Consider the following 27,990-nt stretch of genomic DNA (forward strand, 5'->3'; position numbering starts at 1 on the left):
TCTATAGCAAGTATTATTTCTCAAAAGTGGCAGAGGTCAGAAGGTTGTCATCTCATATGGAGGACAAATTGGGTGAAGTAATGGCAATGGCAAAGCATAAGACTCCCAGAAAGAGCACGACCTCCAGGTCCACGACTTAAGGCCCCACGGCACTTCCCACGTCCCCTAGGGCATTCGCAGTGCACGCTGGGACTTGTAGTTCCGGCGTGCGAGGTCCTGCGCGCGCAACCCCCACCGCGGGCGACTTCCTCTCTAGGCCGCGCGCCGCCGTTCCCGGAAGCTGTGCTGGTTAAAGTTTCAAAGCTTCCTCTCCCCGCCTCTTAGTCCCGCAGACTGCCAATCCAAGTAGCCAATAGATGGCCGAACTGGTGCTTCCTTTTACGTGATTGGCTTAGGTTTTTGCAGCCGTACAGACAAACTTGCCGGGGATTGGTCGAGCCTTCAGTTTTGAAAATCGTAGGTTAGGCCCGCGCTGCACCGCCCCGTTGCTTCCTTGCAGCCGCGAGCTTTGGAGGCCGGGAGCGGTGGTACTTGGGCGGGCTGAGATTTGTGCTGGGAAGGTCGCCGGACTTGGATCGGAGCAGCACTTAGGAGACGCGGTGCAGTCGAGTGAGTGCGCGCGGGCGGCCGGCGGGGGTGGGGGGTAGTTAGCGATTTGTTACCCCTTCCTCCAGCCCCGGACCGGGGGCGTGACCCTCTACCCCCGTTGCGGCCTGGCAGTGGATGGGTCACCTCTTCCAAGTGACGAGGTGACCTGCCTTGGTCCTGGGGCCAGAGATGACCCCCACCCTCCATCCTAGAGAATAACCCCGTCCCTTCCCCCTCCCGGTGCCTAGCACCTTCTTTTGTGCCCAGGAGGCCCTTTGTTGATCTATCTGGACGCGCAGGAAGCGCACACCGACCGGGTTGTGTGACGGAATTATGCCAGATGGCATTTCTGTACAGTTAACTCTCGCTCAACACCTCCCCCGTCGGCTGAGCAACATTTTAAACTGATCATTTCTGGAATCCACTGCTACCCCTGATCTTGTCATTCCCCACGCACGTTCACTGACAGTGGCCTTCTCTGGGGCGCCCAGAGCCAGAACTTGGCGCCTGCCTTCCCGAGGTTGAAATGGAGTAGGCGGCAAAGCTTGTGGTTAAGCTTACATCCAGGCCTTGCCCTTGACTTAACTTCTCTTTGCCTCAGTTTGCTCACCTGCACAAGGGTCTCCTTGAGGTTGTGGCGAGAATTAAATGAGATGATGCTCCATCCAAGCACGGAGTAGGACTCTTCAAAGAAAGCAATTCTTGTGACCCTTCTTTGCTCAGGCGAGGTCAGAGTTAGGTGCCCGACTTCCTGCACCCTCAAAAGAACAGGCATTGTGAAGGAGGGCTGTGGGGCTCTAGTCTGGTGTATGATGTGAGAGGAGTATTGGGAGAGGAAAATGAGCAAGTAGGGGGCTCTGGGTTTGTGCCCAGGTTCTTGCAGGGGCTGGAGAGATTTTTGCTGCTTTTCCCAGGACCCTCATTCTTAACACTGATCCCTCCTTGCACAGGGTCACCTCTGATCTAATGACAATGACCTTTTTTAAATACCCAGGCTGAGGCTGCTGAAAACAAACTTCCTCATGGAAGAAGCCCAAACACCTTTCTGCACTTTGTGAAAGGAGCTTTCGCCCATTTTGCCATTTTTAACAAATACTTTAAATAAAAAAGAGAAAGTTGTTGCTTTCCATAGCAACAAAGTGTTTTGTCTTCCTTTAACACTTTTCTCTTTCCTAGCCTCAAACTGGGTTCCTGCCCTTAGCCAGGGCTGAGCTCTGGGACAGAGGGACTGGGGGGATCCAGAAGGATGGCAGCCAAGAGGCTGTGTCGGTGACTGGCTGGCTGCAGAGCTGTCTCTGCCCAAAGCCTCTGCGATCCTGCCCGATTGGACCTGCCCCCATGAGTGCTCCCTTTGGCATCTAGGAGTAGGCCTTTGGATGAGTAAGGAATGCCCTAACCTGTGTAGAATGAGTTCATTTGGTGTCCCTGTACATGTGTATGTGTTGGGGTGGGAGTACCTGTAGAATGTTTATTTCTAGGTATAGAGTTGATAGATGGATGAATTCATTTAACAAGTATCCCTTTTGTGCCAGGCACTGTGCCATACTCTGGGCTTTCAAAGCTGCGAGCAAGACAGACAAGGGCTTGTCCTCAGGGAACAAATGCTTAGTGGTCAGAGACAGGCAGCAAGCAAACAGATACAGTCCCCCAAGTGCCATGCGGAGAATTGAAATTGATGGATAGGATGGTAGCTGGTGGTCAGGTCCTCCCTGAGTTGCTGAGAGCCAAGTCCTGAGGAATGAGCTGCACAAAATAGGAAACAGAAGGTTCCAGACGGAAGGCAGAGCTTGCTCAAGGAACAAAGGCTCGTGTGCCCTGGAAATCAGCCCCCAGGAAGTCCTATGAGGCTGCACCAGGACCTGGCATTAAGCTCTGTAAGGGGTCAGTGACCTAGCCCCTCCTTCCAGGAGTTCCCATCTTAGGTGGGAGGCTGAGCTCTGTGTGGTTCTTGGTTTTGAAGTTGTAGATCAGGGTGGTGGGTTACTGCCATGGCATGAGACATGCAGTCTGTTACTGTGGCTAACGACTGTCATCCATTCATTTGTTCTTTCATTCATTCCACCAGTCGGGATATTTATTGAGCCCCTGCTATGACCAGAAGAGAACACTTCTTCCTTGCCTGGGGCTTTGGTGATGATTTTATAACTGAGTTTTGAGGAGAATATCTGAGTTGCCAGTTGTTTTTTTGTTTTTGTTTGTTTATTTGTTTGCTTTTTTGAGTTCCTAGTTTTTTAAGAAATTAAGTGAAGACATAGAACAAATACAGTTACCAAGGGGGAAGAGGGGGAAGGGATAAATTAGGAGTTTGGGATTAAGGTATACACACTGCTATGTATAAGATAGATAACCTACTGGGAATTGTACTCAATATCTTGTAATAACCTGTAATAAAAAAGAATCTTAAAAACAATAAATATATATATATATATATGTATAACTGAATCACTTTGCCATACACCTGAAACTAACACAACATGGTAAATCAACGATACTTCAATTTAAAAATTTTTTTTAAAGGAAATTAAGAGAAAACTAACTTTGTATTTTCCACTGCCTGATATTTCTAGACAAGTTTTCTTAAAAACAAGACATTGCTTATCCGCTCCCCTCGTGCTCCCTCATGCGTTTCAAGGGCATTTCAGCTCAAAGGAGAGGGTTGTAGGGGCCTCTTAGAGAAGAGCCTGTCTGTAGACCCCCGCTTTCTTACCCACTACTTTGGGACGCAGAACCCCTTCCTTCCACTGGCCTCCTGAAGAGGCAGTTGGATTTGATGTTCTTTGGCCTGATGCCTGGGGTCAGCTCGTGGGTAACTCACCCTCCAGCAGTAGGAGAGGAGCCCTTAGGAGGGTAAGAGCAGGCCTTTGGGCAGGTCAAGGGGTCCTACCTGGTGGGACCACAGTTTCTTCTGATCCAGGAAGGCAGTTGGCCGTGCCCTGTCATTTTAAGCCCCAGAGAAGGCCATTTGTAAGGAGGTCCATTGACACCAGAATTGGCTGGTCATTGTGGGCTTCTGGGGACAACGTGCTGTGTGGGGTGGGGATGGGGAGGAGGCATTGAAGAGTGTGAAGATTCCAGCCCTGAGCCCTCATGCCTCTTGTCTCTGCTTTCTCCAGACAGAGCCATCATGGGGACGACAGCCCCAGGGCCCATTCACCTGCTGGAGCTCTGTGACCAGAAGCTCATGGAGTTTGTCTGCAACGTGGACAACAAGGACCTGGTGTGGCTGGAGGAGATCGAGGAGGAGGCTGAGCGCATGTTCACCAGGTGCGGGCAGGGCCGTGCCGGAGGGACGCGCCAGGGGCTGCCTGAGGCCCCAGCGGGGGCCTCTTCCCCACCTGACAGGCAGGACAGACAGGCTGCCAGCGGTCCCTCCTGAGTGCGCAGGATGCTCAGGGCTAGGGTGATGGGAAGCGGGGGGGAGGTGTTGGGCTGCACCTCAGAGGGTGGGGCTGCCTGGCAACCTTACTCCCCTGCCATGTCTCGGCGGGTGGAGGGGGGGGCGGGCGGAGCCCTGAGTGCCTGCGGTGACTCACTTGCAGCCTTGGAGAGGTTGCTTGGTGCTGGTCACCCCAGCTTGACCAGGCACTGCCAGGAAGGGGGCAGGGGGTGGGCTGGGTGGGGAAGGGGGACCCATGGTTTCCAGGCAGCCTCGAACATCACCCTCTTTGTACCAAACAGAGAATTCAGCAAAGAGCCCGAGCTGATGCCCAAAACACCTTCTCAGAAGAACCGACGGAAAAAGAGACGGATTTCTTATGTTCAGGATGAAAACAGAGACCCCGTCCGGAGAAGGTAGGAGGGGCCGGAGGCTTGGGGCCCACGTGGAGAGCTTGATTCGCAAGTGTTAACTGAGATAAGGAGCCGCTGAGGGGAAATAAAGAGTAACCCAAGGCCGTGGAGTCCAGAGCTTGTGTGTGTTGGAGGTGGGCATGGTGTTTGATCTGGGCTTCTCCTTCCAGAGGTAGGAGAAGCCAGAGAACCTGACCTTCTGCTTGGGGGAGAGTGACCAGAGGTGTAGACCGGGCGCTGTTCCCTAACACCCTGTTGCTGTGCCGGTTATAACTGCCCTGGTAACGACCATGGGCTGCAAAGCACCAGGGGAAAGAGGCTGGGTCTTGGGGGTCAGGTGGTCTTGGGTGCACACCCCAGCTCTGCCCCTTAGCAACTGTATGTCCTTGGGTTAATTTTCCACGTCTCTAAGCCTCAAGTTTCTGCAATCTAAAGTGAGGATACTGGTCCCTGCCTCTCCCGGCTGTCTGGTGGTTTAGGCGACAGCATGAGTGATGCCTCCAGCAAGGTGTTTGGCCCAGTGTGACCCCGGTCAGTGGGAGGTTTAGGGGAATTTCATCTTCCCAGTGGTTCTGAGAGGACAGGCGTTATCCCAGTTTACAGGTAGGGAGACTGAGGCCCAGAGAGGGGCAGCCGGGGTGTCACGGCTAGAGGCAGCAGAGCCTGGACCAGAACCCCGGTCTTCTGCCTCCTAGCCCTCCGCTTCAGACTCCACTCGAGCTGGCAGCTCCTGGGGAGGCCGGTGCCTGCAGCTGGAATTTCGGGGAGCCTCCCTGCCCTGCTGGGTCATCTCAGCTTCTGCTCCACCTCCTCCAGCAGGTTGTCCCGCAGAAAGACGCGGAGCGGCCATCAGAGCTCCCGGCACCTCCGCAGCAAGGACAAGGTGGAGAGGCTGGCCACAGTGGTGGGGGAGAACGGCTCCATCCTGCGGCGGGTGACCCGTGCTGCAGCCGCAGCTGCAGTGACCTCTGTGGCAGCCACGCCTTTGCCCACCCCTGAGTCTCCCACGGTGCTGACCGAGAAGCCCAAGGAGAGCCTGGCCCAGTGCCAGCTGGTACCTGTGGTGGAGATTTGCATCAGCGAGCGCTGGAGCGCTGAGCAGCACATCAGCCAGCTCCAGTCTGCCGAGGCTCCACCCCCCACCCCGGCTCCGGCCACAGCTTCGGCCTCCCAGATGACCTTGACCTCAGAGGAGGACTCTACACCCCAGAAGCCAGAGGCCGGGAGACTGGAGTCCGTCACCATGAGCTCCCTGATAACTACACCCCAGGACCCCAAGGGCCGCGGGGTTGGAGCAGGAAGGTCCGCCTCCAAGCTCAGAATTGCCGCGACCTCCCCAGGCCCGCAGGACTCTCCCAGCTCTCCGGCCTCCCCGTGGCGGGAGCGGGTGCTGGCTCCCATCCTGCCGGATAACTTCTCCACGCCCACGGGCTCCCGTGTGGACCGCAGGTCGGTGCGGCGTAGCCTAATCGCCCCGTCCTCCCCGGGCCCCCAGGTCTCGCTGGCCCAGAATTACTCCCTGGTTTCCAAAGAGAGCACCGTCCGAAGGTCAAGCAGAAGGATTGCCAGGAAGGCCACCAAAGAGCCGGCCGCCTCCGCCCGCATCATCTGTGAGTCTGGGGCTCAGCACTGGGCAAGGCTGCGGAGGGTGATCCTTCATGCTTGGCTCAGCCAAAGGGGCTCTGGGGACCATTTAGCAAGGAGCTGTCCACAGAACTTTCTGCAGTGGTGTAAATGTTCCAGATCTGTGCTGTCCCATACTGTAGCCACTAGCTAGCCACGAATGGCTATTGAGCCCTCAAAATGTGGCTCGTTTGATCGAGGAACTGAATTTTTAGTTTTATTACATTTTACTTAGTTCAGATTTAAGTTGCCACACGTACCTAGTGGCTACCATGTTGGACAGGGCAGATCTGGTCCAACGCTCTTGTTTTACAAATGAGGAAACTGAGGTCTGGGGCCGTTGGCCGCAGTGTCCCTGTGGTTAATGCCATGCTGAGCTTGTACCTGCGCCTCTTCCCCAGGGCCCGCATGTTTCCCTTCCTGCGGAGGCTCACTAAGATTCACCATGTTTGTGGGCCACCTCCTGTTAACGTAACTGTTTGGTCTGAGCCCAGCTGTACATTTAAACTGAGGCTTAAGGAGGCTACCAAGTCTAAATTGGGAAGAGCCCCACATGTTTCGTCCCTCCTGGGATGATGGCTGCTTGCTGAGGAGGCCAGGTAGAAAGCCATAGGGCGGGCTTGTCAGGCAGGTGAGGGCACCTCCCTGGGCCCGGTTTCTTCCCCACCTGGGGAAGGGTTTGCTCCAGGGCCTGGGGCTCAGGGACACAATCGGGGGCCTGTGCAGACATGCGATCTGGCACACTGTCCATTTTTGGATTCTCAGAAGGGCCCAAGTGATTCTGACCTGCCTTGGAGATTTCCTCAGGTGTGAATCTGATCCTGGGCAGGAGCCCAAGGGGGCGGGCAAGCCTGGAACTCTAGAGGGAGGTTTGGGGAGAGACCCTAGAGGCCCTCCCCATGCTTCTGGATCAGACATCCAGAAGCTGTTAAGCCAGTCCATTTGCTCGGCCCCCCGCCCTGCACACGGGTGGGCTTCTGATTTGATTTGCCTTTGACCCAGTCCTGTGGAAGGAAGACAGTCAAACACAGTGGTTAAGCCTTGGAGTCACACAGAGCGTGGGGGGCCTGGGGCACACCCTTCTCCGAACCTCAGTTTCCCCATGTGTTAAACGGTAAGAACATCTACCTTGAATGTGGGTAGAGGACCCATCTTAGTGCTTGGATATGGTACAGCTCAGTCCATCTAAATCAAAACAAAACTGGATGATAAAACTGCAGACGGCCTGGGTCCCTGAAGCTCAGTGGAGGTGTGGCCTGGGTGACCCTCCGGGGCGCTCAGGGGTGTGGAGCAGGGAGGGGAGAGGGGGCTTCCTGGAGGCCTTCCTGATGCCGAGGCCCTGGGGCTTGGCTGGGCGGGCAACTCAGAGGTTGGATTTTAGTTTGGGTTACCCCAGAAGCAGCCCTTGATATCAGGATTTGAGTGTAACTTGTTACCGTGGGAGGGGAAGGAAGCACCTGCAGCAGAGGAGCGGGGAGGTGAGCCGGGGAGAGAGGACCGCCAGTAACGCCCATAACAGGCCTGGGGCCTCGGGGGAGCCTCTGGAGCCAGTGTGGTGCCCCTCGACCCCCCTCCAGGCCTTCTCCCTGCCCCCAGACCTGTTCTGAAGCCTGAATGACATGCAGGTGGCACTTAACCATTCCAGAGCAGTCTTTGCGCTGGTGGAATAGCTGTGCGGTCACGTGGGCGTCTTCTCACCCTCCTGCCCCCTCATCAGCGAGCCCTGAGCTGGGATGGGAGGCAGGGGATGTGAGCTGTCTCCTGGCTACAGACCCCTCAGGTGGGAGCTGGCCCTGTTCTGCTCCCTCCCACACCTCCAGGCCTGCCTGCCTCACCCCAGGAAGGTCCCTGCTTCCGGCCTTGTCTCCCTCAGCCTTAACCTCTGGCCATGCACCTGTGGCCCAGATGCTCCAGCCGAGCCAGGCTTCTTCTGTGCCCAGCAAAGCCTGCTCTTTCCTGCCTCATGGCCTTTGCAGATGCTGTTCCTTCTGCCTAGACTGGCACCTCTCAACTTTTGGCCTCAGCCCCTGCTTCCAGACTTCAGAATTATTGAGGACCCCAAAGAGCTTTTGATTATGAGGGTGCTATCTATTGACAGTTACTGTATTAGAAATTAACTTGACAGATTAAAAAATTCTTAATATTAATATTTTATTTTTATATTAATATTACTTACTGTTTTGATATTTAAAATATTATTTAATACTTTAATATAAAAGTAACAAGCCAATTACCTGTTAAGGTTAGTTGGGTTTATTTTTGTTGGTTTTTTTTTTTAAGAAAAAATAACTGTTTTCCAAACAAAAATGTGATGAGACTGGCGTTATTCTGCATTTTGCAGAGCCCATTCATGGGTGGCTTAAAAGAAGACAGCTGGGCTCTGCATTCACTCTGTTGCATTGTGTTGTTTGGGTTCAAGTATATGAAGAAAATCTGGCCTTACACAGATATGTAGTTGGAAAAGGGAAGAGTACTTTAAAAAAGCCTTTTCAGATAATGGTGCATATTCTTTTTTTTTTTTCCAGATAATTTGTGCATGCTCACAAATATGTGGAGTTATGCACATCTTCCAGATGTCGACACACTTCATTATGTATTTTTTTAAAGGAGAACATTTGCTTTCTGGTCTCATCAGAAACATCTTTAGGTATTGGGAAGCTATGAAGTTCATGGTGGTGGATACAAGTTCTAAAATTCTATTTTTGGCTTTTTTGGGGGCTCAGTTTTTTATTCTTGGCAACAAATACTGTTCCTTTTATTTGAATGGACAGCCTCCCTTTGTTCATTTTTAAGAAAATGTCCGCCAAATACCCAGGTTTGATTAGCCCTAGTTTGTCAGGTGTTCTTTGACTTAAAAACAGCGTTCCGTGGGCTTCCGTGGTGGCGCAGTGGTTGACAGTCCGCCTGCCGATGCAGGGGACGTGGGTGCGTGCCTGGGTCCTGGAAGATCCCACATGCTGTGGAGCGGCTGGGCCCGTGAGCCATGGCCGCTGAGCCTGCGCGTCCGGAGCCTGTGCCCCGCAACGGGAGAGGCCACAACAGTGAGAGGCCCACGTACCGCAAACAAAACAAAAAAACAGCATTCCGTTAAAAAAGGGGCCAGTTCAGCTGAGACCTCAGAGCCCCGTGCTTTTCAGAGACTTGGTTATGCAGCCCAAGGGCATTTTTGCATACCTCCTACTTTATCACATAGTGTATTAGAAAGACATGTACTTAAGTTTAGATTTAATAAAATTAATAGTTTTCATTCCTTCACCAAGGACATTCTTAAGTGAAACCAGACGTTTCCGTCCCGAGTGTGGGGTGCAGTTTGGTACCCAGGCTTCGTACTTTACCTCCATTGCTTTCACTCTCTCAGGGCAAATCTCAACACCATGAAAAGGGAAGATACCATTTTGGTGTTATGGTGGAAATAGTTAGGACCTCGTGGGTCCCCCGAAAGGGTCCTCTTGGGCACTCGACTTCTGGAACCCCAGAGCACACTTTGAGAACTGCTGTCCAGGACATCCTCCTCCCTCCCCTTCCTCCTTCACGACCTTCTTACCTTCTTATCCTTTACGTCCCAGCCTCCAGACCAGCTCGGCTTCCCATCATAGGCTTTTCAAGTCCTCTGCTCGTTTCTGTCATGGCACATGTCACATGTCAGTTACAGGATTATCTGATGATTATCTAGACCAGGTCGTGGCCCAGTCTGGTTTGCTCTCCGTTGGGTCCCCAGGGCCTGTGCATGGAATAGACCCTCGACGTATGTTTGTTGAATGAATAAGCTGCTTTGTGTTGGCCTGTGCTGGGAGTTGGAGGCTCGGAGCTGGACATCGTCCCTCTTCCCAGGATACTCCCAACCCAGTGAAGGAGCCAAGACGTGCCCTCAGATGGGCATGTTACCCTCTAGGGGGTAGCAGGAGACATCAAGCCAGCAGATCTGTTGAGGGTGTTAGGAGTCGAGGGAGTGCTGACGGCAGGGTTGTGCACCCAGGGTAGAGGGAGAGGTCTACGGGGTCGAGAGGGTCTGTGTCTGGTGAAGGGAGGGGTCTGCAGGTGGAGAGGGTCTGGCTGCAGATGAGAAGTGCTGGAGCCCCCATCAGAGCCTGGTTCCCTGGACCTCTTGGAGGGGCATCGGGCTGATTCTGAGGGCATCTCTTGTTCCTTTGTTTTCCCGTCAGGCCACAGTTACCTGGAGAGGCTCCTGAATGTCGAGGTGCCCCAGAAAGTGAGGTGAGTTCAGTTCCAGGGCTTGGGGACCTTCCCAGGGCTGGGCAGGGCACACGGGGGGGTGGCCTTTCTAGGTGAGCCCCACAGGTGGAGGCGTTTCCTGTGCTCGAGCCTTCCCTCATCACAGGGACTGCCCCTGGGCTGCCCACCGGTGCCCCCTGCCCCTGCCCCAGTCTTAACCAGGCAGTGCCACCCGAGCGTCAGGTTTTCCCGAATTGCTTGTCAACATTGCTTGTCAGTCCTGGCCTGGCCTTGACCCCTCCAAGCCTTACCCTGGGGCCTGGGCTCCATTGCTTTGTCAATGATGAGCCAGTGCAGCCATGAGGAGCCAGTTCAGATGGGTGGGTGGCATGGGGGTTGGTGGGGTGCTTCCTGCTCCAGGCTTACACCCCAGCACTGCCTTGAAACAGCGCTCCTTTTCCTGGAGGCCACGTCCTGCCATCACTAAAACTATTCCACCACCACCACGACTCCCTGCTCTGGAGCAGGGGGGCAGTGCTTGGGATGGGGAGACCGGTGACTTTGCCGGCCCCACGGTGAATGGAGAACGGGCCTCAAAAGAGACGTGGTCCATTCAGGCCAAAAGGGTCGAGACAGAGCTGGGAAAGGGCCGACCTCCCGAATCAAGGCCCTGATGGAATATAAGTGAAGCCAAATTCAGAAGTTGTCACCCCTCGTCTGCCCAGGCCGCAGACTTAAACCATGGAGCCCCTGGCTCTGTTTTCCCATCCTCCGGTCCCTCCTAGGTCGCTACCCCAGGGCGTAGGGGAGGGGCTCCTGCGGGGAGGCTTGGGCTGGGCGGCTCCCACAGTGCCCCCTGCTCTGCTTCCAGCCCCACGGCGGAGGAGCCCAGCAAGGAAGCTGAGCCAGAGGAGGCAGCTGAGCCGGAGGTGAGACAGGCAGGCCAGGGAGGGACGGGCCTGCGAGTCCCATGTGCAGACCCCTAAAGCCGTGGCTCTTCCCATAGGTCCCCAAGAACAGTGGCAGCGCCTTGCGGCTCTGCAGTGCCACCAAGATCGCCATTAGCACGCCCGGCTTGCAGCCTGCAGCCGGTGGCCAGGGAACGCCCTCTGAAGGGCGGCGGGGTGAGTCTCCTGACCTACAGACCCTCAGGGCCATGCAGGCCATGCAGGCCGTGGTAGCCTCGGCCTGACTTTCTCTTGGAGGAGAGGCAAGCCCGCTTTTCTGGGCTGATAGGCCGAGGGAAAATGAGACCCAGGGTGCAGCGATCTTCGAGTCTGCATGTTTCATCTCCCACCTTTTGGCTGGAGCCGCTGCCGAGTGCCACTGGGTGGCCATGGCTGGTTGGTGCAGGAAGCTGGGGGTGGGACCTGAATTGGGGTGTTAACTGTGAATGTGCCAGGTCAAGGCCTGGAGCCTCACTCCAGGGGTGGGCAGGAGGAACTGTGTCCTGGGGTGTGAACACCTGGCCTCGTGTTCTGTCACTGTCGCTGGCTCACTTCTCACCTCTTTGGGTCTCCTGGCTAAACGGCGTGGGAGCTGTGGGCTCTGGGGCCTGGCCTGCATCTCCCTGGTGGGAGGAGCACCATAGCCGTGAGATCTTGAACTCGGCTCCCCCAGCTGCTGGACGGGGTTAGGGCAATGGCCATGCCAGCCCCATAGGCCCCAGGGGGCTGCCGGGACCCTTTGGAGCAAAGAGTGTCGGAGAGCCGGGGGAGAGGTCGGCGCTTCCTCCTGGCGGCGACATGAGACATACAGACCCACACCCCACGTGTTGACCCTGCTCAGGAGGCCCCCGCCCCTGTGCCAGCCCCAGCTGAAAGGGCCGGGAGGAGTGGGATTTCGAAGCCACTCAAGGGACCTGTTAGAGCTTGCAGCTTCCATAGGTTTCTGTCCCTGGCTCTCAGTGTTAGAGGTGGGTGGGATGTGGTTAGGGCCACCTCGATGGGACTGTCCTGTTCTCGCCCCAGAGGCCAGGCATGGCGGCGAGGGGTCTGCGGGCTGCGGGCAGCATGCCAGCTCTGCGTGTCCACAGAGGGGTCACGGCCAGGCGGTGCTAAGCCTGATGCTTCTGCTCCTGGCTACCCTGGGGTCTGCCGGGAAGAGAGCCTCGCCTCTGCCTCAGCCGCTGCCGGTGGGCGCTTTCCCCTGACCCCTCTGTGCTCTCCCGATCGCCCCCCTGAAACTGCTCTCTCCACAGAGGCCAAGACTGACCAAGCAGATGGCCCCAAGGAGCCGCCTCAGAGTGTCAGGTTTGCATGTGGGAAGGCGTGTGCAGGCGACCGTTTTGAGGGGCCCAGAGGGGCACGAACCTTGAGTCCTCCCTCGGGAAGGGTGGGCGTGTGGTCAGGGGCCTCCGTGTCCTCTCAGCAGGGGTGGGGACTGGCGTTCTCACTTATTAACAGAGGTGGCTTCAGGCTGTGGGAGGAGCCTGGCCTGGGGGTGGGCCACGGGATCCCAGACCCCCATCCTCCTGTGTCCTCCTGGCCGTGTGACCTTGGACTGGTCACTCCCCTTCCTCTGACTGGACGGCAGGGGGTCGGTCAGGGAGACCCCACCTGTGCAGTGCCTTTCAGTCTGGAGTCCCGGGGGCTGGGCCCAGTTCCATTCACAAGGGGGACCTTCTCTGGGGCGTAGCGGGGGGCGCTGGGGGGGCGCGAGGGCAGGCCCTGTGACGCTGCTGCACCCGCACGCCGGCAGGAGGAAGCGCAGCTACAAGCAGGCTGTGAGTGAGCTGGACGAAGAGCAGCAGCTGGAGGATGAGGAGCTGCAGCCCCCCAAGAGCAAGACCCCTTCCCCGCCCTGTCCCGCCAGCAAGGTGAGTGTGCATCTGCCCTCCCTCCGCCCCCTGCCCCCCGACCCCGAGCTCTGACCCTGGTCCCTCTGCAGGTGGTGCGGCCCCTCCGGACCTTCCTGCACACCGTGCAGAGGAACCAGACGCTCATGACCCCGACCTCGACCCCTCACAGCAGCAGCGTGAAATCCTTCATGAAGCGCAACACTCCCCTGCGCGTGGACCCCAAGGTGAGGGCGGCCTGGCTGAAGGCTGCAGCGTGTCCCCAGGCCGCTGGGAGCCAAGGCGGGTGTGACCTGGCACTGGTCAAGGACCAGCTTGAGCCTCTGTGGCCCTGGGCTACCTCGACATCTGGGGACTGTCCTGACTCCTTGGGCTCTGCACTGCAGCCTAGAGGCTCGGCCGGCTCAGGGTGACCTCCCGGGTCTGGGATCCGGGGCTGGGAAGTGGCAGAATTGGCCTGGCTGGCCAGCGCCATGGCCATCCATCCCCAGGCACCGCCCCCTTTCCCTCCCGGCGGCGGCCTGAGTAGTTAAGGTGAGGGACTCACGTGGACGCTGACTTGTTGGGGATGAGGGCTGGGTGACGTGAGAGGAGGTGGTGGCTCTGGGAGAGGGCGCAGACCCCAAGCAGACTCACTGGTGCCTTCAGGATGCCCTCCACCTGGCATTAACTCTTGGCTTTTTCCTTGTCTCCTCTCCTCCACAGTGCAGCTTTGTTGTAAGTAAAGCTTTTCCCTGTGCTTGTAACCTAGCTCCACCCAGCACTTACCCGCTGTAGCCCTGTCCCTGCAAAACTGACACCACTTGTAGAGGCACTAACATCATCCGTGAGAGCGTTAAGGGGGCCGGGAGGTGGGGGGTGAGCTAGAGTTGCTGGCTGGCTGGCCCGCCGGCCCAGCATTTCTGGAGCCGGTGTCCTCCCTCTGCAGAGTCTGCCCAGGAGGATGAGAGGGGGTGTGACCTGCGACTGGTCCCCAGGCAGGAGGAAGCAGAGGGGGTGTGACCTGCGATGGGTCACCAGGGCCACATCTTGCAGTGTCCCCCCCAGCCACGTCCCTCCCACCTCCCCGGTGCCGGGCTTGCCCTCAGGGTCTGGGGCTGCAAAGAGAATAGACAAGGCATCTCTGATCCCAGGCCACCGAGATTTACAGGATCGCAGACCTAAGCTGCTGCCTTGAGGGTTAGGGCAGTGGGGAAAGGAGATCTGGGTCTGATGGGTAACGGTGGAACTGTCAGTGCCATCCTCCAGAAAGAAGGCCACAGAAGCTGTTCTCTTCTCAGATACCCCAGAGCTGAGCTGGACCGCCGGCTGCCTGCAAGGAGCCACGGGGTCCTGGGACCTGCTCGGCCCACAGTCCCAGCTCCCAGGGTCTCCCGAGCAGCTGCAAGGTTGCATCCCCCTGAGTCCTTTAGTGTCCACTGGCGCTTTGAAGGGCCACCTACCTGGAGGGCTTCTGCCTCCAGCCAGGGGTCTTAGGGCCTCGGCAGCACTGCCATGGAGCTTGGCAAATCAAGAGGCTGCCCAGCAGCTGGACAGGCAGGTCCTGAACTGGCCTCTCCTGCAAGAAGACTGGTCCCATCTGGGTGGACAGGGCCATGGCGTGCCATCCAACGTGCCAGCAAGCAGGCTGTGTGGTCCTTATGTAACTGTCTTTGTGCCAGGGCCCTACGAGGCACCTGGGCCCACAGCAGTGAACCAGCCTTGGACTTTTTCCTCCTACAAGGAACTACCTGTGCCCCACCCAGACTGATCGGGGCCTTGCAGGAATGACCAAGAGGTTCAGGAAGCTGCCCTTTCCTGCTTTGGGGAGCCCAGGTCCCTGCATGCGACATCTGCGCGGGTGGGACAGTCCTCAGGAGGCCAGGGGACCTACCTAGGTAGGTCGCTGTGGCATTGGACTGGTTTCCTAACCTTTGGGCCTAAATTTCCTTGGCTACAAAGTGTGGAGACAGGTTCATTCAGGAAGATTGGATAAACCAGGGAGTAGTAGCAAGTGTCAAGCACCCAGCACGTGGATCGGCATGAAGTGGTTGTTTGATGGATGGCAGAGAGGCTGCTCATTTGAGACCCCTGGAGGTAGAAGGGGCTGCACAAGCTTTTGGATCCCTCCCACCCTCTGCTTTGGGCTTGATGGTGGCCCCTGGGGAGCAGCCCACCTTCCAAGGTTGGGGCAGAGAGGAAGCACGGATTCTATGACCTAAGAAACTCTTTTCTCCTATAAAATTCACAGTGCAACAGGATAAATTCTCTGACCTGGGCTGGGAAATCCTAATAGTCAAGCTTCAGGACAAAAGCCTGTTTTGCTGAGCCCTGCTGAGAGCAGGAGTCTGGGGGCAGGAAGAGAGGGTGGTGAGCGCTCTGGGTGCCACGTGGCCTTTGTTTCCCAGGTGCTTTCCTTATAGGCCAGCGGGCGGTGTGGCCTCTTGCTGGGTTTCCCTGGGTCCGTGTGGTTGGAGAGCAAAAGGCCACCTGCTTCCTCCTTGAGGGGTCCTTCCAAAGGCCAGCATCCTCCTCCAGCCTGGCTTCCTACCCCAGCTTGACTTCTATGACTCATGATCATCTCTCTTTCCATTTCTCTTTCCATCTTTAAAAAAAAAATTTTATATTAAAAACCATTTTAGGGCTTCCCTGGTGGCGCAGTGGTTGAGAGTCCGCCTGCTGATGCAGGGGACGCGGGTTCGTGCCCGGCTCCGGGAGGATCCCACATGCTGCGGAGCGGCTGGGCCCATGAGCCATGGCCGCTGAGCCTGCGCGTTGGGAGCCTGTGCTCCGCAACAGGAGAGGCCACAACAGTGAGAGGCCCACGTACCACAAAAAATAAATAAATAAATAAAACATTTTACAGTAAAATTTATGTTAAAAATTATCATACGGTGAAATCTATACTTTGTGAAAGCATAGGTTTATGTAACCACTACCACAGTTGGGGTGCAGAGCAGTTCCATCACCCCACAAAGCTCCCTCCCCCACCCCTACTGCGATTTCTTCATCACTATAGTTTTGTCTTTTTGAGAATGGCACATGAGTGTAATCATACAACATGTGACCTCTTGAGATTGGCTTCTCTCAGCATAATGCTTCTGAACTCAGTCATTACATTTGAAGTCAGTTTCTTGTAGACAGCATATAGTTGAGTCAGGGTGGTGGTTTTGTTTCTTTTTAAAATCTAACAGTGTCTTATTTGATATATTTAGTGGTATGTTTCAATTTATGTCTACTGTTTTATTATTGCTGGCTGTTACCTTTGTTTTTTTTCTTCTGTTTCCCCTTTCTTGCCTTTTTTGGGGTCCCTTGACTTTTTTAGTATTCCATTTTAATTTGTCTCTTGCGATTTGGACTATATCATTTTGAGGGTTTTTAATGGTTCTGAGGCATTACATACTTAACTTTCACAGTCACTTTAGCATCGGTATCTTATCAGTTGAATTGGAATGTAGAAACCTTACCACCTATATATAGATGCCTTGACTTCCCACTGTGTGTGATCCTTGTGTTACATATTCCATCTCCATACATCGATGACTCCAGCAGAATAATTTTTGCTTTCAACTGTCAAACATTTTAAAGAAACTCAAGAGGAAAAGAAGTCTGTTGATATTTACCCAGATATTTGTCATTTCTGTTGTTCTTCATTCTTGATGCTTCACCTTTTCTTCTGGTATCATTTCTCTTCTGTCTGAAAAACTCCCTTTAGCAATTCTCTGAGAAGAAGTCTGCTGGCAACAAATTCTTTAGTCTTCCTTTATTTGAGAAAGTTTATTTCCCTTCATTTCTGAAGGATATTTTCACTGAATATAGGTAGAGTTCCGGATTAACAGTTGTTCCTTTTAGCAATCTTAAAATGTGCTCCTTCCGTCTGGCCTCCATACTTTCTGATGAGAAATCCCCAGTCATTCAAATCATTGCTCCCTGATGGATAATGTGTGTCTTTCTTCTTCTGGTGCCTGCTTTTCAGAATTTTTTTCCCATTTTTTTAATATTAAGTTTTTTTTTTTTTTTTTTTTTTTTTTTTTTTTTTTTGCTGTACACGGGCCTCTCACTGCTGTGACCTCTCCCGCTGCGGAGCACAGGCTCCGGACACACAGGCTCCGCGGCCATGGCTCGCGGGCCCAGCCGCTCCGCGGCATGTGGGATCTTCCAGGATAGGGGCACGAACCCGTGTCCCCTGCATCGGCAGGCGGACTCTCAACCACTGCGCCACCAGGGAAGCCCTAATATTAAGTTTTTAGCAGTTTGATTCTTTTGTGGCTGGACATGAGTTTCCTTGGGTTTATCCTGTTTGGGTTTTGATGACCTTCTTGAATCTGTAGATTTATATCTTTCAGCAAATCTGGACATCTTCAGCCATTATTTCTTCAAGGTTTGGGGTTTTTTTCTCAGCATTTCATAGACTTTTTTTTTTTGCCACACCACACGGTTTGCGGGATCTTCCCCAACCGGGGATTAAACCCAGGCCACTGCAGTGAAAGCCCAGAATCCTAACCACTAGGCCACCAGGGAACTCCTCATAGAAATTTGGTTGTCATCTCACAGTTCCCTCAGGCTCTGTTAATGTTTCTTCAGTATATTTTCTCTCTGTGTTTAGACTGGATAAATTTTATTGATTTATCTTCCTGTTTTCTCCATTCTGCTCTTGGATCCATCCACTGAATTTTTTTTTCAGTTATCGCATTTTTAGTTCCAAAATCGCCATTTGCTTCTTCTTTACATCTTCTGCTTGCTGAGATTTTCTGTTTTTCCAGTTGTCTTAAGAGCGCTGTGCTTATTTGTTGGAGCATTTTTGTCAGAGAATTCCAACCGGACATCTTGGCATTGGTGTCTGTTGATTACCTTTTCCCGTGGGAGTTGAGATTTTCCTGGTCCTTGTATGCTTAGTAATTCTGGCTTGCCGCCTGCACATTTTGGATATGATGTTAGGAGACTCAGGGTCTTGTTTAAATCTTATGGAGACTGTTGATAGTTTGCTTTAGCAGTAACCCACTGGTTCTGGCTGTGGTTCCAACCTGCTTTCTGTGGCCTGTGGTTCCAATGTCCGTGCAGATTTCAAAGCCTTTACAGTGCTCTTTGGTTCTGTCATGGGTGTGCCAGTCAGCGGTCCGTCTGGGATCTGGCAGGTGGCCTGTGGGTTTAGTTCTCAAAGTTTCAGGTGTGATAGTTCGGGTCAAATCCAAACATCTCCAGTTTGGTGCTGTGCCCGGGAGTTCATAAAAACCTTATGGTATTACTTTCTCAATCTATCCAGTACTTTCCTCTTCTCTGGGGCTCCCCCTTTCTGCCCCCCAGCCAGGAAGCTGGGCCCTTAGTTACTCTGCTCTGCGGTGTGCTCCCCTAACCACGTGGAGGGCCTCCGGCTGGGAGACAGAAAGAAAGGCAACAGTGTTTCCCAGCGTTTTGGGATCACAGCTCCATAGTGTGGCATGGAAGGTTCTCCTCCTTGAGTTTTGACTCTGCAGGTTCCAGTAACTGCTGCTGTCCCTGTTGCCACAGGATTGCTTGTGGGCCAGAGCATGAGAGAAGGGAGAAAAGAGGGAAAAAACCACAGTGTTTTGAGTCAGAACCAGAGGGCTCTTCCCGGAGCTCTGTCATCACCTCGGTGATCTCTTTGGGGTCTCAGGCTTCACTGAGTTAGTGCTGGAGGGGAACAAAAGCATTCAGCTCATTGCTGGTTCGGTGATGCTTCAAAGGTTGGTCTCCTTCCCCAGTCTGCCTGCGGCTGTTTACCTTGCAGAGGCCTCAAATAACTGCTCCGTGCATTCTGTTAGGTTATACAGCCACATGTAGTGGGAGAGACAGATGGAAGTGTCTACTCCATCTCACCCATAACCGGAGCCCTTCTCTCCATCTTTAGGATGGTATTACCTCGGGGCCAGATTTCTAGGTGGGAAATCTGCAGTCAAGGTCAGTGGCCAAGGAGAAATGGACAGTACCTAGTACAGAGAGAGGGAGGCTGATGGGTGGCTTAGCCCAGAGGTGGTGTCTAATGGGAGCCAGGTTGGGGTGAGGGGTGGGCCTCTGGTCCAAGTCGCAGCCTCTACCCTTATCCCCTGACCGTTACTGGTAAAGCACCAGTCTCGTCCTTGGCCAGGGAGGGCTTGGAGGCCCCGCCTGTCCTGCTGGTTGCCTACTGCTATGGCCATGCCCCCGGGGCTTTCTGGGCCTGTGGAGGAGGAAGGTACCAGCATCGATCTGCTGAAGCAACTAAGACTTTTAAAAAGTTGTTTTTGAAATTGGTATGTAGCCGTATCACAAGAAGTTTGGAAAATGAAGGAGAAAAAATGCCATCCCTAATCTATGTCACCAGCCTGTATATAGTAACCTCTGTTAGCATTTGATGGTATTTTCTTTTTTTTCCAACCGTTAGGAAAGAGTCGATACACAGTGTGTGTGTGTGTGTGTGTGTGTGTGTGTGTATGTATACACTCATAACACTTATAAAGCATAATAATAAACAATTACCACACGTGTACCCAGCCACCACCTTAAATCGAACATTAACCATAACTTTCAAAGCTGCCTTTCTGTCCCTTCCCAATCGGGTTCTTTTTGTTGTTGTTGTTGTTATTACTTTTGGCTGCGTTGGGTCTTTGTTGTTGCACGCGGGCTTTTTCTAGTTGTGGCGAGCGGGGGCTACTCTTCTTGCGGTGCGTGGGCTTCTCATTGCAACGGCTCCTCTTGTTGCAGAGCGCAGGCTTTAGGCACGCGGGGTCAGTAGTTGTGGCTCGTGGGCTCTAGAGCGCAGGTTCGGTAGTTGTGGCGCACGGACTTAGTTGCTCTGTGGCATGTGGGATCTTCCCGGACCAGGGCTTGAACCCGTGTCCCCTGCATTGGCAGATGGAGTCTCAGCCACTGCACCACCAGGGAAGTCCCTCGTTCTTAACTCTTTTTTCAAATATAACTTTTTATATAGTTATAACCTCTGCTAACAGAGGTTACTATAGGCTGGTGAGGTAGATTAGGGATGGCATTTTTTCCCTTTATTTTCCAAACTTCTTGTGATGTGGCTACATAATAATCTCAAAAACAACTTTTAAAAGTACTAGTTGGTTCAGCAGATCATTCTGAATCATCCAGGCTTGAGCCTGACTTCTGTGTCGCCCACACCTCGGCAGGGCTCAGTTGAGGGCACTCGTGACTCAGGCCCTTGGGAGGCCTTTGGGGTCGTCCTGGCCCAGCGCGGGGCTGCCCTCACTCCCCCACCGCCACCCCCTCAGGCGAAGGAGCGGCAGCGCCTGGAGAACCTGCGGCGGAAGGAGGAGGCCGAGCAGCTCCGCAGGCAGAAGGTGGAGGAGGACAAGCGGCGGCGGCTGGAGGAGGTGAAGCTGTAAGTGCCCGCCCCGCCCCCCACTCCGTCTCCCGCGGCCTTGCTGGGCCCCTGTGACCACGCTGTGCCCGCAGGAAGCGTGAGGAGCGCCTCCGTAAGGTGCTGCAGGCCCGGGAACGGGTGGAGCAGATGAAGGAGGAGAAGAAGAAGCAGATCGAGCAGAAGTTTGCGCAGATCGACGAGAAGACGGAGAAGGTGCAGGCCTCGGGCTGTGGGCAGCAGCGTCCGTGCGCTGTGCCCTGGCGGGACCCAGGCCCGTCACACTGGGTGGCCCGAGGGTTAGGACTGGACCTGTCGGGAAGTTACGGGTTTGATGCCCTGTATCCCTCTCCTGGCCGCCCGTGGGCCGTGGGGTCTGTTCTGAGCCATGTGGAGGGTGGAAGGGCTGCCCGGGACCGAGCACAGCCCTGCGCTCCTGGCAGGACTGGCTCCCGGGTGCCCCCTCCCCCGGGCTGTGGGGAGCAAGCCGGGGCCCCAGGGACATGGAGTGTCTACCCCGCAGCGTACTGGGCCCCACCCTGTACGGCTGAGTGTCGGGGGGCTGCTCCAATGGGCGTCTGTGGGTGGGCTCCGCAGGCCAAGGAGGAGCGGCTGGCCGAGGAGAAGGCCAAGAAGAAGGCGGCAGCCAAGAAGATGGAGGAGGTGGAGGCGCGCAGGAGGCAAGAGGACGAGGCGCGGAGGCTCAGGTGGCTACAGCAGGTACGCGCGTCGGGCTCACGCGGCAGGAGGAGGACGGCACTGCCTCCGTGCCCCTGGACCGCTGGGCACACCCACCTCTGTTGGGTTGATCTTGGTGGGTTTTGCTGCCTTGAGCTCACAAGGAGGTTTTTAACAAAGGCCATGGAGGTGGGGACGGGGACGGTGACCCGCCGTGTGTTTTCTGTAGAGGCAGCAGCTTGAGGGTTAAGTGCAGGGACTCTGGAGGCAGACTTCCAATCTCAGTTCTGCCATCTATTAGCTGTGTGACCCTGGGTGGGTTATTTGACCTCTCTGTGCTTTGGTTCCTTCAGGTAGCAGTGGTATCTACTCGATAGGGTTGTTGTGAGGATTAAACGTTCTGCCTCTAAGACTACGGGCCCACCTCTTCCTGGGAACTGTCGGTCTTATGACTCTAGGGAACACAAATCTGGCATTAGGGGGTTATAAGACTAATGGCTAAAATTTATGGAGTATTTGCATTGTGCCAGGCACTGTTCTAAGTGCGTCATGTGTATAAACTCAGCAGTCTTAGGAGGCGTGGGCGTGACTGTTGTCCCCATTTTATCAGTGAGGGTAAAACCAAGGCCAGAAGGCTTCTGTGACTCGCCTCGTGTCACCCAGCTCATGAGTTTGGCTCCATCCAGTCTGTACCCTTAACTACTAAATCTGCTGCTGCAGCAAAAGAAGTTGTCGCAAGACGCTCCTCAAGCCGGTTGCAGTGGTCCTTGTGGATGGAGCCTCGTACGGGGTGTCCCTGGGCTCAGCCCCTGCTGTTCTTTTTTTTTTTTTTAATTTTTGGCTGCGTTGGGTCTTCTTGCTGTGCGGGCTTTCTCTAGTTGCAGCGAGCGGGGGCTATTCTTCATTGTGGTGCGCGGGCTTCTCATTGCGGTGGCTTCTCTTGTTGCGGAGCACGGGGTCTAGGTGCGCAGGCTTCAGTAGTTGTGGTGCGTGGGCTCAGTAGTTGTGGCTCGCGGGCTCTAGAGCGCAGGCCCAGTAGCTGTGGCGCACGGGCTTTAGTTGCTCCGCGGCATGTGGGATCTTCCTGGACCAGGGCTCGAACCTGTGTCCCCTGCATTGGCAGGTGGACTCTCAACCACTGTGCCACGAGGGAAGTCATCCCCCGCTGTTCTTGACGCGAGAGGAGCTGCTGGGAAGGACAGGCCCTCCGGCCAGCCGCTCCTCCCCCCACCCCCCATTCCTCCCTCCCAGACCCGCTCTCGCCTCTCCAGCCCAGGCTGGCCTGCGGACCCTGACCTTGCTCTCTGGTCACAGGAGGAGGAGGAGAGGCGCCACCAGGAGCTGCTGCAGAGGAGGAGGGAGGAGGAGCAGGAGCGGCTGCGGAAGGCGGCCGAGGCTAAGAGGCTGGCGGAGCAGCGCGAGCAGGAGAGGCTCCAGGCCGAGAGGTGAGGCGTCCCAGAGGCTCGGCCCCCAGGTGACCTTGCAGCACTTTGCCGTCACGTCAGCCGCCCTCCTGTGCGCGTGTGTGGCTGAGAGACAGATGTAGCCGTCACCTAGAGGCAGCTCCCGCCTTCACTCAGGAGTTTGGAAAAGAAGGACAGGCTTTCTTCCTGGCCCCAGACAAGGCGAACCACCCGAACGTGGTGTGTTGGCTGCTGGAGATTCAAGGAGTAACGGGCAGGGTCTCTCGGGATTGTGTCTCTGTTCTGCTTCCAACCGGATGAGCTGAGCCCTTTGGTTCGTTCTTTTCTCAGCTGACATAAGGGGGCGGGGGGGCCACAGGACGAGCCAGCATTTCTCAGCAGCCACTGAGGGCCTTTGCGGGGGAGAGTCAGGCCACCACGTGCTGTGATTCATTGCAGGGCCTTCGGCATCCCTGGCTCGTGCCCACCGCGCGTGCTCCTCTGGGGCTGGTGATGACTCGGGCTGTCCCCCACCAACATTTCCCGACTGTCCCGCCTCCCCCAACTGGGGACCGTGGCAGATGAGCCCTCGCAGAGGCAGTGGTCTCTGCGACAGGCAAGAATTCCACGTTTAGTTCCACAAGCGCTTTATCCAAGGCCAGTCCCTGTGCCGGGTTGTGCTGGGTCCTGGGGATGCTGAGGAGGATAAGCCTCCGTCACCACTGGCCAGGAGATATGTGGGAGTCTGCCTGTGTGCAGAGGCAGAGTCTGCCCGTGTGCGTGTAGACTCTCGGGTGGGCCCAGGCCCAGGCCTTGCCTCTCTCCTGCTTCCACCCCCTGGGAAACACCAGGCAGCACTTTTTTCCGTGTCCGTCTTTGTGGGTGGCTACAGGCCCAGTGGAGAAGAAGGCGGGTCACAACCAGAGGGCTGACTGCGTTAGGGCCGTCGTGTTGTTTGGCCCAAAGGGGTCCCTGGTCCTGTGGGCAGAGTCAGAGACAGGAGTCTGGGAGGGGCACAGAGGGTGGCAGCCGATGTGGCTTTAGAATTGGATGTGTGTCGGGCAGCGCCAGGGGCTTCGGGGGGTGGCGACGGTCATAGCGTTTGGCAGCTTGGGTGGGTACCGAGCCACACGCTTTCCACGTATTTCCTCGTTTAATCCTCACCTGAAGACACCTGCAGCATGGGTACCAGCTGCTCCACTTCCCGGAGGGGGACACAGATCCAGAGAGGTTCCGTGACTTGTTCAGGGTCATGAGCGAGTAAGTGGAGGTGGCTCTGAGCCCGTGAACGGCCCCTCCCTGCTTCGTGTCAGGCTTGGGGCCGGGTGTTGGCCTGTGGGTCAGGACGAGTGGCGGTAGCTCAGATGACCTCATTTTGTTCTCGTGGCAGCTCTGGAGGAAAGGTGTTATGCTCCCCATTGTACAGCAGGCAAGACTGATGCACAGAGATCTAAGTGGTGTGGAGGCGCGGGGGCCCAGTTTGGTGGGCCTCGAGGCTGAGTGCTCCCCCACCCTCGGCTGTGCACTCCTAGCCCCTTGGGCGCGAGCACAGCTGCTGGCTCTTAGCTGGCGTGCCCGTCCTGCCATTTCCTCTTCTACGGCGTGTGCCAGGGGCCTGGCTTCCCTGGCAAGGATGGAACGGGGCCGGGCCTCAGCTTCCTGCCCTGACAGGCTCTTGCTCGGTCCTCAGGGAGCTGCAGGAGAGGGAGAAGGCCCTGCGGCTACAGAAGGAGCGGCTGCAGAGGGAGCTGGAGGAGAAGAAGAAAAAGGTAAAGGGGAGCCAGGCCTGTGGCTCCCACGGGGTCTGTGCTGAGCTTTGGGCTGGGGAGGCCTGGTCCAGGGGCCCTGGTGCAGGAGCTGCCCTGCCTGCCTCGCTGCGCGGCGTTGGTGGTGGTGGGGGGAGAACGCACACGTGGTCTGTGACATCCCGCCGTCCGCCGGGTCGCCCCAGGAAGAACAGCAGCGCCTGGCTGAGCAGCGGCTGCAGGAGGAGCAGGAGAAGAAAGCCAGGGAGGCCGCGGCGGCCAGCAAAGGCCTGAACGTGACCGTGGACGTGCAGGTGCGGCCCGGGCGTCAGGGTGGAGAGGGCCCCCTGGCTCTCGTTATTCTCTTCCCGGTAGCCGGAGGCACGGGCTGTGTGTATTAGGACCATAAGGTGGAAGGATACGGTTGGCCCAGTTGTTTTTTACTATTTTTGAAATATGTCTTCTTCCTTATTCTGAAAGTAGAATTTGTCGTAAAAGAAAAGAAACTAAACTTTATAAAAGAATATAAAGCAAAAGCAAAAGAAAGGTACCCCCAGAGGGAAAGTCTAAGTCTGGTGTATATCTCTCTATATTTTACGTATAAATACGTTTTATACACACACTTGCTCTCACAGACACATATACAGAGTTTTAAATGGGCACAGACTATCCATACTGTCTTAGTCTGTTCATGCTGCTACAACAAACTACCCTAGACTGGGTGGCTTAAACGACAGACCTGCTGGGAAGTCCAGGGTCCAGGCGCTGGCAGATCCAGCGTCTGATGAGAGCCCTCCTCTGGTTCACAGACGGCCGTCCTCACATGGCCAAGGGGGAGAGGGAGCTCTCTTTTCTAAGGGAACTAATCCCATTCACTAGGCCTCTGCCCTCATGACCTGAGTACCTCCCGAAGGCCCCACCTCCAAACATCATCACATCGTGGGTTAGGATTTAACATGGGAATTTGGGGGGGAATACAGACATTTAGTCCACAACACATACCATTTGGCAGTTTGATTTTTTTCTCATTTTTTTCTTTTCATTTAATGTATCCTAGACGTCTGTCTGTTTCACCGCTTGTAAATCTCTTACTTTTGACCGCTGTGTTCCAGTTAGTGGTACCAGAAGGTCTTTAACCAGTCCCTAATGACAAGCATTTAGGCTATTAATGCTGTTACAAACAAAATGTAATATAAGGTTTTCATTGCAACACGGTTTAAGATGTTGAAAACTTGGAAGTTAGCTGAACCGCATGGTTAAATTACACATTATGGGGTTCCCAGTGAAGTGCCCTGCTGCGGGTCACAGGACACACACTGACACACTAACCTAGAAGGATGTTCACAACATACTTTCACATGAAGAAGGGAGACATGGAGTCATGTATGTGGTGTGATTTTTTTTTTTTTAATTAAAAAGCGACCCCTGAATATTTTTTTCCTTTTTTCACGTGAAGTGAGGGGAGGTGGCCAGGGCCGCATGCCCCTCAGTAGCGGCAGGTGCCTGCCTGCAGGGCAGGCAGCTGAAGGCCTTGTTCATCTTTTCCAGTCCCCAGCTTGTACCTCATATCAAATGACTCCACAAGGACACAGGGCGCCCCCCAAGATCAACCCGGATAACTACGGGATGGATCTGAACAGTGATGACTCCACGGATGACGAGGCCCATCCCCGGAAACCCATCCCCAACTGGGCCAGAGGTGAGCAGGGCCCAGAGCTCCCCAGGAGAGCCGGGTCCCCACTTGTGACTTCAAGCCCTGGAGGGGGTGGCCCAGCGGCTGCGGGGGTCAGGAGCCCGTTGTACCCATGAGCTGGCAGCTTGACTCGTTGGCCGACAAGTCTGCATCGGGCCTCGGGATGCGCCTGGGGAAGGGTGGGCGCCCTGTGGCCAGCGGGCTCATCTGAGGACCCAGACCTATGACGTTGGGTGCTTCCATTCTCAACAGATACATTAGATTTCAGCGATCTGCTGGCAGGCGTGGTGCTGGGTGTTCCACCTCAGACTATCTGGCTGCCCCTTTGGAGTCCCACCCAGCAGGCCACAGGGACCCAAATATGCTGCCTGGGGGTGGGAATAGAGCTAAGAGTAGCAGGGTTTTGGCAGTGCACAGAGCTGGAGCAGGGGTTTCCAGCCAGCTGGAGGAGGAGTTGGAGATGGGGATGGGGTTACTTGAGGCTCAGCAGGATGGGACACTGAGTTTACAGGCCTCTAAACAGGAGTGTGGGTAAGTGTGAAGGTGCCACCTCAGGCCTGGGTGCAAGGCCTGCGGGGAGTGAGCAGGGCCAGTGCATGCAGCGGCTGCCTTACAGAGTTGGCTGAGCTGGGATCGGGGCAGGCTGCGGTCTCACTCCCCGGAGGAAGGGCCCAGAACCCTGGAGGGGATCAGCACTGTACAGAAGAGAGCTTGCTTTGTGAGTTTCACCTCATCTGAACCCCACAGTGACTGGAATCTGACTTCGTCTCCTTAACATCCAGTCATTCCAGAGGTGGCAGCGGGCAGGGGTCAGCGTGGCCGGGGAGCCCTTGACCTTTTTACCAGCCCACTTAAACTCTCACTCAGTTTTCCCATCTGTGGAATGGAGGTGCTTAGAGCACCCAACTGAGAAGGGCTATCGAGGATGAAGTGAGTTAGCGTAGGAAGGCCTGGTGCAGGGCAAGTGCCGGGCACACATTCTGCTTCCCGACCCCCCGGGGTCCTCCTCAGCCTCGCTGGCCGGGCTCTGAGCCACCGGCAGTGTCAGCCTGCACCAGGCATCGTGGGGCTGTGGTGATGATGAGATGAGTAGCCAACTAAGGCAGTCGAGCATGGCATCAGATGCTTTGGTTCTGGAGCTGGACTTGTCTTTTAAGTCCCGGCTCTGCCAGTCTCCAGCTGTGTGCCTCTGGGCACATCTCACCCTTGTGAACCGGGGCGGCTAGAGGGCCGGCCTCCGAGGTGGCTGTGGGGATGAGGGGGTCATGCAGTGACCTCAGCCGAGCGCCTGGCTCACATGAGTCGCTGGAAAGCAGCTGTAGGAGCGTGCAGCGAGAGGCTATCAGTGTTTGGTGGGGGGCGGAGGGGGGCGGCTGGAGGAGGGCCCTGAGAGGAGCTGATCTGACAGGAGGTGAAGGAATGCTGAGGTGGAGAGGGCGCCGAGGGCTCTTTGTGGGGGGGCAGGGGGAGCCCCAGGGCAGTGACCCAGTCCTTGGTGTCCTCCTGCAGGCACCCAGCTTAGCCAGGCCATCATCCACCAGTACTACCACCCCCCGAACCTTCTGGAGCTCTTCGGAACCATTCTGCCACTGGACTTGGAGGACATCTTCAAGAAGAGCAAGCCCCGCTACCATAAGCGCACCAGCTCTGCCGTTTGGAACTCGCCGCCCCTGCAGGGCACCAGGGTCCCTGGCAGCCTGGCCTACAGCCTGAAGAAGCACTGAGCCAGGCCCTCGGGCCTGCTCAGCAGTCTCAGCCTTCATCTGTGTCTATATGTCTGTGTCTCTGTTGGTCTGGTGCCATCCTGCCTGGTATCCTGTCGCTGAGGTTTCGGTCAAGTGTATATAAACTTCCTCTGTGGGCTGCAGGGGGAAAGCAGCTCTGGCCTGTTGGGAGGCTGAGCTTGATGGGTGTTCGGGGAAGACCCAGGGCCAGCCGTGCCTGGTCTGCTGACAGCACTCTGTAAATAGGTTGTTAGAGTTCAGCTGAATTTTAGCCTCTAGTGTTTGAGAGCTAGATTAATAAAGTCTATTCCTTCATGCCTGCTGTGAGTATCATGAAGACTGGGCTTCTCTGCAGAAAGCCCTGGACCCTGGCCCTGTCTCGGGCTGCTGGATGGGCTAGAGGAGTAGGAACTGCTTTTTCTCCTGGGGTGTGCGTCAAGGCCACCTGGGTCCCACCCCCAGAGATGCCGATGGAGT

General features: G+C 55.4%; 1 protein-coding gene across 2 annotated transcripts; it reads left to right on the top strand.

Annotated features, from left to right (window-relative positions):
• Positions 1-508: 508 nt before the first annotated feature.
• Positions 509-27,828, top strand: INCENP (inner centromere protein). 2 transcript variants are annotated; one of them, XM_081240573.1, is made up of 18 exons: positions 509-609; positions 3,702-3,852; positions 4,267-4,380; positions 5,194-5,987; positions 10,164-10,215; positions 11,045-11,102; positions 11,180-11,297; positions 12,374-12,425; positions 12,874-12,991; positions 13,063-13,197; positions 20,182-20,291; positions 20,366-20,486; positions 20,868-20,990; positions 22,263-22,393; positions 24,042-24,120; positions 24,303-24,410; positions 25,645-25,795; positions 27,299-27,828. In XM_081240573.1, the coding sequence occupies exons 2-18, from the start codon at positions 3,713-3,715 to the stop codon at positions 27,511-27,513; spliced, it is 2,619 nt and encodes an 872-aa protein (XP_081096699.1). In that variant the 5' UTR covers positions 509-609; positions 3,702-3,712; the 3' UTR covers positions 27,514-27,828. The 2 variants fall into 2 exon arrangements, with proteins under 2 accessions (XP_081096699.1, XP_081096700.1); XM_081240574.1 differs by having other exon boundaries at positions 5,197-5,987.
• Positions 27,829-27,990: the final 162 nt, after the last annotated feature.

Source organism: Mesoplodon bidens (assembly GCF_964165515.1).
Source record: "Mesoplodon bidens genome assembly, chromosome: 7".
Taxonomy (NCBI): domain Eukaryota; kingdom Metazoa; phylum Chordata; class Mammalia; order Artiodactyla; family Ziphiidae; genus Mesoplodon; species Mesoplodon bidens.